This window comes from Liolophura sinensis, chromosome 9 (genome assembly GCF_032854445.1).
Source record: "Liolophura sinensis isolate JHLJ2023 chromosome 9, CUHK_Ljap_v2, whole genome shotgun sequence".
Classification (NCBI taxonomy): domain Eukaryota; kingdom Metazoa; phylum Mollusca; class Polyplacophora; order Chitonida; family Chitonidae; genus Liolophura; species Liolophura sinensis.
The window spans coordinates 11,894,186-11,904,175 of NC_088303.1; the positions used below are offsets into that span (position 1 = coordinate 11,894,186).

At 41.0% G+C, this 9,990-nt stretch overlaps 1 protein-coding gene across 1 annotated transcript in view; it reads left to right on the plus strand.

Moving 5' to 3' along the window:
• Positions 1–9,504, plus strand: part of LOC135475601 (uncharacterized) — a 30,344-nt gene extending 20,840 nt beyond the window's left edge. The window contains exons 7-13 of the mRNA XM_064755528.1: positions 4,256–4,413; positions 4,864–4,994; positions 5,433–5,598; positions 6,219–6,423; positions 7,104–7,281; positions 8,003–8,192; positions 9,076–9,504. Coding sequence (XP_064611598.1) covers positions 4,256–4,413; positions 4,864–4,994; positions 5,433–5,598; positions 6,219–6,423; positions 7,104–7,281; positions 8,003–8,192; positions 9,076–9,504 — 1,457 coding nt within the window. The remainder of the gene's footprint in view (positions 1–4,255; positions 4,414–4,863; positions 4,995–5,432; positions 5,599–6,218; positions 6,424–7,103; positions 7,282–8,002; positions 8,193–9,075) is intronic.
• Positions 9,505–9,990: the final 486 nt, after the last annotated feature.

Consider the following 9,990-nt stretch of genomic DNA (forward strand, 5'->3'; position numbering starts at 1 on the left):
TGCAGTATGTAGAAGTATAGTACCTACAGAAAATAGGTTTTTCTTATATTATATACATGCATGTAAGTCTGTCTATGGTGAAACTCTGTAAAAGCTAATAGCCTTGCCTTTTTTCGATTTCGTTCTACTATTTTATTTATATTGTATTCTGTATTTCCTATTACGAGTTTCTTTCATTCTTTTTTTTGTACCTTGTGTCTTAATCTCCTGCCATTGTTTTCTCACATCTGCAAGCAGTAAAACTGGTAAAGTTTTGCTGAAATGTTTCCAGTAACACATTAAAATATGTTCAGGGGTTTCCGTGAACGCGGTGATTAGCACGCCAGCACGGCACAATGAGCCAGGAGCCTCTCACCAATGCGGTCGCTGTGAGTTAAAGTCCAGCTCATGTTGGCTTCCTCTCCGGCCGTACCTGGAAAGGTCTGGTAACAGCTTGCGGATGGTCGTTTGTTTCTCCGGGCTCTGCCCGGTTTCCTCCCGCCATAATGCTGACCGCTGTTATATAAGTGAAATATTCTTGAATACGGCGTAAAACACCAATCAAATCAAATCAAATAAATAAATAATTTTTTTGTCAATTCCCGCACAATTCCTAGGGCCAAAGCCGGATTGAGCATTATTGTCTAAGTACCACATTACTAGCTTGCCCAGAAATGCCATCGCGATTGAACACTAGACCACAGAGTTTAACCCCGGGTTACTTTACGCGGGATAGGTTCCCAATGTATATGCCCCGGGGTCGCCTATCTGGATCATTACCGTGCATGAAGGATAATGTCCTGATCTAGTTTTAACGACATACACATATAGACTATTGTCACATGGCGACTCCGCCGACAAGCTATAACGATTTCATATATATGTATGTATCACATATCGACGCCGCCGACAAGCTGTCTGTGTGTGTTATAACGATTTTCATGTATATGTATATATCACATATCGACGCCGCCGACAAGCTGTCTGTGTGTGTTATAACGATTTTCATGTATATATATGTATCACATATCGACGCCGCCGACAAGCTGTCTGTGTGTGTTATAACGATTTTCATGTATATGTGTGTGTCACATATCGACGCCGCCGACAAGCTGTTTGTGTGTGTTATAACGACCTATATGTATATGTGTGTGTCACATATCGACGCCGCCAACAAGCTGTCTGTGTGTGTTATAACGATTTTCATGTATATGTATGTATCACATATCGACGCCGCCGACAAGCTGTCTGTGTGTGTTATAACGACCTACATGTATATGTGTGTGTCACATATCGACGCCGCCAACAAGCTGTCTGTGTGTGTTATAACGATTTTCATGTATATGTATGTATCACATATCGACGCCGCCGACAAGCTGTTTGTGTGTGTTATAACGACCTACATGTATATGTGTGTCACATAGCAATACCACCGACAAGCTGTTTGTGTGTGTTATAACGACCTACATGTATACGTGTGTCACATATCAGTACCACCGACAAGCTGTTTGTGTGTGTTATAACGACCTACATGTATATGTGTGTCACATAGCAATACCACCGACAAGCTGTTTGTGTGTGTTATAACGACCTACATGTATATGTGTGTCACATATCGACTCCGCCGACAAGCTGTTTGTGTGTGTTATAACGACCTACATGTATATGTGTGTCACATAGCAATACCACCGACAAGCTCTCTGTGTGTGTTATAACGACCCATTTGTATGTAAATGTGTCACACAGCAATACCGCCGACAAGCTGTTTGTGTGTGTTATAACGACCTACATGTATGTAAATGTGTCGCACAGCAATACCGCCGACAAGCTCTCTGTATGTGTTATAACGACCTACATGTATGTAAATGTGTCACACAGCAATACCGCCGACAAGCTGTTTGTGTGTGTTATAACGACCTACATGTATGTAAATGTGTCACACAGCAATACCGCCGACAAGCTCTCTGTATGTGTTATAACGACCTACATGTATTTAAATGTGTCACACTGCAATACCGCCGACAAGCTGTTTGTGTGTGTTATAACGACCTACGTGTATGTAGGTCGTTATAACACACACATCAATACCACCGACAAGCTGTTTGTGTGTGTTATAACGACCTACATGTATATGTGTGTCACATATCGACTCCGCCGACAAGCTGTTTGTGTGTGTTATAACGACCTACGTGTATGTAGGTCGTTATAACACACACATCAATACCACCGACAAGCTGTTTGTGTGTGTTATAACGACCTACATGTATATGTGTGTCACATATCGACGCCGCCGACAAGCTGTTTGTGTGTGTTATAACGACCTACATGTATATGTGTGTCACATATCGACGCCGCCGACAAGCTGTTTGTGTGTGTTATAACGACCTACATGTATACGTGTGTCACATATCAGTACCACCGACAAGCTGTTTGTGTGTGTTATAACGACCTACATGTGTGTGCCACATAGCAATACCACCGACAAGCTGATTGTGTGTGTTATAAAGACTTTGATGTATATGTGTGAGTCACATATCGACGTCGTTGACAAGCTGTCTGAGCGTGTTATATTAACTGCATGCCTGTAAACATTGCTCAGTTGTTTATTCGCTACTTTAGATGAGAGCTATAATGAAGTCCTAAAATAGATGAGCCAGACACTGCTGGGTAATGACGTGTGAAACATACGCCATGTGTAGTGCTACAAATATTGTCAAACATCGTATCATTTATTGATGAAGAGGACTTTCCGGTGCAAAAGCTGCCAAGCCCTACTTCCGCAATGTATCAAGTTACGCCCAGTTTCTTAAGGCTCTCGTTTATATCTGGCACTGCCATAATCAGGGATATAAATGGGCTGTCGACATAAAGTATACCCTGTCACGACACATGATTCCCAATACCATCAGCTATCAGGTAACTTGAATGAGGACATTAATAAATTCATTCTTTTAGGATAGCTATTTTTTCTCTCTATGTCTTACGGTGGGCTTCGCAGGATTCGCCAGTCGACACGATTAACTCTTAAAACAGAAAGTAATGTGTCACTTCAGGCAATTATTGTCACACACTTCCGGCAGACAGCGTTATAAATAAGGCAGAGATCCTCTTACGTCCGGAATATGGCTGACAGGAAAATTAACAGAATATGCCCAGTGGGTGATGATTTTGTCACGCTAGTTCAAACACCAAAAACTCCAGAAATCCTCCAGACTAGGTTTTATGTAGTTGCTTAAAATACGCGCTAAATACTACAATGTTTGCGCTACATGTGTATGACAATCATTTTTGATATTTCACATCAGAGCCTTACATTAATTTTGTAAGTCAAACTTTAATAGACGAGTTTAATAGTGGATGATATGAATCTGTACACATTCCTTTGGTTTATGCATAAGATAGCAATGCCCAACCTTTCCAAATACAGGAGTTCCTATAGCTCACTTCTGTCTGTGATTCTGACAGGGATCATTTTCACGCAAAAAGAGGTCAGAGTCTGACTGGGATCATTTCTCCGCAAACAGTCCAGCGTCGGACTGGGGTCATTTCCCTTCACCCGGTCTACAATCTGACTAGGATCATTTCCCCGCAAACAGTCCAGAGTCTGACTGAGATTATTTTTTCCACAAACAGTCCAGCGTCTGACTGGGATCATTTTCCCGCAAACGGCCCAGAGTCTGACTGGGGGCATTTCTCCACAAACAGTCCAGCGTCTGACTGGGATCATTCCCCTGCAAACGGTCCAGCGTCTCAATGGGATCATTTCCCCGCAAACAGCCCAGCGTCTGACTGGGATCAATTCCCCACAAACGGTCCAGCGTCTGACTGGGACCATTTCTCCACAAACAGTCCAGCGTCTGACTAGGATCATTTCCCCGCAAACGGCCCAGCGTCTGACTGGGGTCATTTCCCCGCAAACGATCCAGCGTCTGACTAGGATCATTTCCCCGCAAACGGCCCAGCGTCTGACTGGGGTCACTTCCCCGCAAACGATCCAGCGTCTCAATGGGATCATTTCCCCGCAAACAGTCCAGCGTCTGACTGGGATCATTTCACCGAAAACGGTCCAGAGTCAGACATCAGAACACTATACAATATAAGCTAATATGCGCTATATTTTTCTAAAAGGAGTGATTTAAGGCATTCCAGGAGATATCAAGCTTTATGGTCAGTTGTGATCGGTTTCTGGACAGGCTCAGGTGTGCTGCAAACAAATTATTATTTGGGTACACAAAAGTTAACCCTGTAATAAATGCCCTGTGATTTAATTTGGTAGGTTTAGTGCCCCCTATCGTCGCACAGCGTCTGTTGGGTAAAAGAGGGGAGATAATGATTATGTTCATGATCTTGATGGCCATCACGTCCACGGGGGCATCAGAAGTCCTGGCCGTGGCTTCCATCTTAATTTACGATATCTACCAGATACACTTAAAGGTAAGCGTTGAGATATCTGCCAGATACACCTAAAGGTATGCGTTGAAATATCTGCCATTATACACTTAAAGATAGTATTTAGTTTCACTGAAATTTATGCCGCCTTTTTGTTACCCTCGGTAAATTGCTGAAGTTTTACAATTGAAAAGATTTGCACCCTCATAAACACGAAGATACTAGAAATCTGGATTAGCTTGAATGGGTTATTAGTGTCAAACCTTGAAGGGCCTTCTGGTCAAACCGCTATCCCTGCACCAATCAGATCTTGCGGTTCAATCCACATCTACCGATGCCTCCGCTGTGGCTTAGCTTTCAGGTACGTGGCGAGGTGCGGTTCTTTTCTATAGATTATGTTTATCCTTAAATCTGATCACAAAACGTTCATCATAAGATTGAAATAAAATGTCTTCTGTGTTGGTATTATTACTTTTTCCATATTTTCTTTGCCAGCCATACCGACGTGTGAATGACTCGAACAGCTGTATTTTGTGTGGCAAACAAAGAGGTCGGATGGCCAACCCCCGAGATAAGTGTGAGTGCTGGAGTATGACGTACTGTGCGGATTGTCGTCACGATGACCAGTAAGTATGACGTCACTAATTATAAATAAATGTGAGCGCTGGGATAAGGCGTAATACAATGGCACGTTAAGCGAGGCAAGAATTTTATTTTTATTTTGAGCACTTGATAAAAATATATCTTACCATATCATTTTCATCGCCACTGTAAGTCTATAGAAGTGGGTATGAGACCTTTTCAGCTGTAGCCTACATGTCTGTGTACTCAGAAACATTGACACTCTATTTTAATTCTTTTCAATTATTTTCCTTCAGTTTCTTTCATTTGAACATTACAACTCAGCCACCGTTTGAAAATAATTACAAACTTTGCTTTTATTTTTAATGCACATTTTTCTAAACTAGTGTAAAGATTAGGCTTCAGACTGAAATAAATGTTGAATTTGTGCACATATTTGTACAAAACCTGCTTTTGTTTTCTTTTTTCCCTTTTTTCAACAGACAGATAGCGGAAAACAAACGCCGTGCACTGAAGATGGATTATAAGTGCAAGCTTCATGGCCAGTACCGGAAATACGTGGATTATCTCTCAGGGCTGAGGCAGTGGTGCCTGATGGTTACTACATTAATGATCTTCCCGCTGACCATGGTGCTAAACGCCATACAGGTAAGTACACAGTATCCAAAGGCTGAATCAACCATTCTCTCCAGTAACACATGTAACAGAACTCCTTAGCGATTAATTGTAGTTGTAAGCGCAAGTAATGAATTTTGCCCAGAATTAAATTAATAGGTTAATGTGACGGACTGTATCTTCTGTTAACTGATAATATGTTAATACAATAAACGGTTATCAAATATTCGCCCATCATTAAAACCACATCATTGTTTGAGAATGTTAGGGTTAGTTTAAGACATTTGTCAAAGAAACAAGTGTAAATGTTTGTTACAAGCTATATTGAAGGAGTATGCCAAGTACGGCACTATGATGTAGGGTTAAGAAACCTTGATGGTACGGATAGTTACAACCACAGCCACCATGCGTGAGCGCAAGATACAGCAATAAGCGAAAACAGATAAACTGTTGCTCATTTCCTTTACACTATAACTTCACAAAGGGGTTCACAGGATGAAAACAGTTACTTGAGTCCAGAAATGGGATGCTACACGTTTTAGTGAACACGATGGTCTCATGTAGTGCTTTTGTACTTTTCCTTTAACAAAATGTCTTTCAGCGTTAGAAATAACATTTGACCTAGACCATGTACGGTTGGTTATCTATTGTAGCTGAGTCTCGGTTGGGTGTATCTGTTCATGGGAATTCTGATTGGTTCTGCCGTATTACCCATCTCCCTAGCCATGTTCTGGCCGCGCATGACAGGTGTTGGTATGGTGACCGGAAGTATCGGCGGAACTATCCTGGCAATCATCGTTTGGCTGGTTGTAGCGTCAACATTTGAAGGTGGCCTGTCTGATTTTCTGGAAAATACCGGTATGTTTGAAAGAGGTCATCAATGTTTTTTTTTTTGATGTATCCTATATGTTCATATAACCTTATTTGAATTCCTGTGGGTAGATACGTATGATATGTCCAATGAAATGTTTATTTATTTCATTGTAGTTTTATGCCGTATTCAAGATTATTACAATGCAATACATATACAATACAATACCATTAAATACAATACAATGTTTTATTGTTCGGCTCACAATACAGAGCATGACAAGAGACCCCTAGCTACTAGATGGGAAATTGCCCCCTTATGGTGCCGTTTCGAGGTGTAATTTTTTTCATGCAGAGAGACATGAAAGATTTACTTGATTCTAAAGTACAATTACTACACAAGATGCCAGAGAAAAATTGGAGTGTTTTGAATCATTGTTTTTGCTTTATCGAAAAACAAAGATAAAGCCAACTGCAGACTTCACCAGCTTTAGGCCTTTATGAGAGAAAGTTCCCCTCGTAATAAAAATCCGTTCAACACATTGTTCAGCACATTATTGTGTAGAGCTTGTGGTGTTACTTGTCTCAAACGAATGACCATTTTTTGTAGTGAGTATGAGTTAAAAGAAACGGACTGTAGTAGACTATGGTAGCTACAATATATTACAGGCGGTACCATCTTACTGTAAGCAAATGTACCAGATCAAAGAGGGATTGTGTTTCAACAGGTAGAGAAGAATCCATGTTGGGCGGTAATATAGTGGCCATTGTTTCCGGAGGGCTGTTGTCATTCCTAGTGAGTATGGTCACCAACAGGAACTTCGATTCATCCCGCGGTGCCGAGGTCTGGGAGAGCACCAGGGACATTGACAACCCGCTTAGTCCGTGGACAGAGAATTACGCAAGGTCAGCTCATGTGATCTCATGTGATCTCAGTTAAATGCCGTGAAATAACATCCTACAGACAGATCGAACTGAATGAAGTGCGTTTTACCTTTGGCTGTTGTGGATTTAGTGAATCATGGATGATCTCATTTAATTTACATGTACTCATGTGACGAAAACTGCATTCGGCATCTGGCGTTCCACAGAGACCAATTCTCCGCTCTTTCCGTTTGACACTTCGCACACAAAGGTGCTCTTTGTTAATTCAGCTCGACTAAAAATATACTACTTTGCAAACATCTTCAGAAACAACTTTATGTATAATATACATGTAGTTTATTATTTAAGTAAGCTATAATATACCTGCAGGATTGGAATTCTTACATATAGAAAGGTTTTATATATAATGTTATATATAGAAACGATGACAGAATAATTAACTGAGCACGCAAAGTCGGGTGTCACAGCCTCACTGATCTGGTTTTGGTTTATATGAGGATGCTTTCAGATATTCGCAGAGAGTTTAAGCCCATCTCATGCTGACTTCCGCTCCAGGCAACAACCTGGGTGGTCGTAGGTTTCCCCAGGACTCGTCCCACCGTAATGCTTGCCGCCGTCGTATAAGTGAAATATACTTGAATACGGCGTAAAACATCCATCAAATAAATAAATAAATAAATAATAAAAAAGAACAGGTATAAAATAAAATGAATAAATAAATAATTTAACACATCTACTTCAGGGACCTTCGCCTCACATCCCTTCAGCAACTGGACAACAGACCTGCGTTGGAAGAAGTGGAGAAAACGTTTCGGGGCGCTAAACTGTTGGCGTACATTGGCGCCATGTCGATAAGCCTCGTTCTGGTGATCATCTGGCCTGCGGCGATGACTGCCGTGGGAACAATGAATCTTGAGCAGTTTAATCATTGGGTGGGTTTGAACACTGTTTGTAATAAAGGATGCAGACACTGTTATGGGCTGCGCCTTACGGCCAGTGAACTTAGTGAAGGTGAAGCCGTCTCCTTTTGAGATCAGTATTATACTATTATAATAGGTTCTGAATTCACCTTCATGGTAATTCTTTCCAAACTGATCCTGTATCAGTTTGGGCTTGTTATGTTTCAGTGGTCGTAATCCACCGAGGAATCCAACCTTTCTATACCAGTTAAGAATCCCAAGATACCTTTTACCATATCGTTTTCTCTGTCCAAGTAGTCTTTTAAAAAAAGGGGAATTCACTTGAGCAACCAATATGACACAATAATAGAAAATATCCATATATTGTGGCGCTTTGTCTTTCATTTATTTATTTATTTATTTGATTAATGCTCAACGCATTAAGGCAGTAGTATAGAGTGTTTCGTGTGGATGACCCCCATCGGTTTAATTACGTCCATTTTGAACTTATTAAGACGGATGCGTCGTTATTCATTTATCCTAAAGACTTTCTTCCCGATCGCAATGTTTGAGGCAAAAGGTCATGCTTTGATTGGCATGTCACTGAAATTGCCAGTATAAAATTATGATGTATGTAGCTTCTCGGGGCTGAGCGGCCTACTTGAGACATCGTCAGCGCACCCGGTGACATATCACTTAATTAAGAGACAAAAGCTTCCGGGGTTTATTTGTACCTAGCTGGCCAGGATAAGGGGATGTTTTCACCATGCTTTATTAAGGTGTTTCTACGTCACGTACACCAATCTCTACACAAATCTTTCCCTTTTCTCATTCCCCAAAGCCGATACCCATTAACACGATAGCTTTTTACTCTTTTTATTTAAAGCTGATTGTTTCAGTTTGTTTCTCTCCCCAGGTGCAGCTAGCAAAAGTCTTAGCATTCATCGCCATGATCTTCATCATCATTGTCCCTATAGTTAACGAAATCATCGACACAAGACAAATTATGGCCGAGAACAAAGTTGCTCCTAAAGAATTCATGTCCCGGGGCAAATCCGAAGAGAAAGACGCTGTTGGCGACATCAATGGCGCCAAACATCCACACGAATTGAAGAACAGGTCTTTTTCTAAATCATCGATAAATAATGGCAGAGTGTCCCTTGTGAGTAGAGTTTCTATCCGTAACCAGCCTGCGCTGGAAAATGACGAAGACCTGATGGAGAAAACATCCACACAGATGTCTGATATCAGAACAGCGCCATCTTCGTCACAGGTGAACTTGCAAAGCCCTGAACAAAAACACGTCATTGCTGATGCCAGTGATCCCCAGAGTAATAGTTTATAGACCTGTATGCGGACGAACCGGATGCACCTCATCTATCCCGAAGACGGTCGCCGGCGCATGCACAGTTTGGCCTTCAAGGGGTATGGTATCAGCGTCATTTGGCTGATTAAAAAGACAGTTTCTAAAATTTTCGCCATCCGTGCCGGGTAGCATAGCGTTTTTTTTTCAAAAAAGAATAATAAATGTATGATGTATTTCGATTGTAACAAGTAATTCACGTGGACAAAATATAATAACAAAGTGATATTATTTTTCTGATAATATTCTTTTCCATTTGATTCAACAAACATCGCTTGTCTATGACAATCCATGGCGATAATAGCGAAAGATGAATTTCGTATTTCATTTTACATAACTTGTTGTGCTGTAACGTAAAGATAATGCTTTTGACCTTAAAACTGTTGTTATATTATTACGACACCTGGCGAACTTACTTCTTACCTCTTCTAGTTGTGTCTATCAGCATCGATAGTGTATATCCATGTA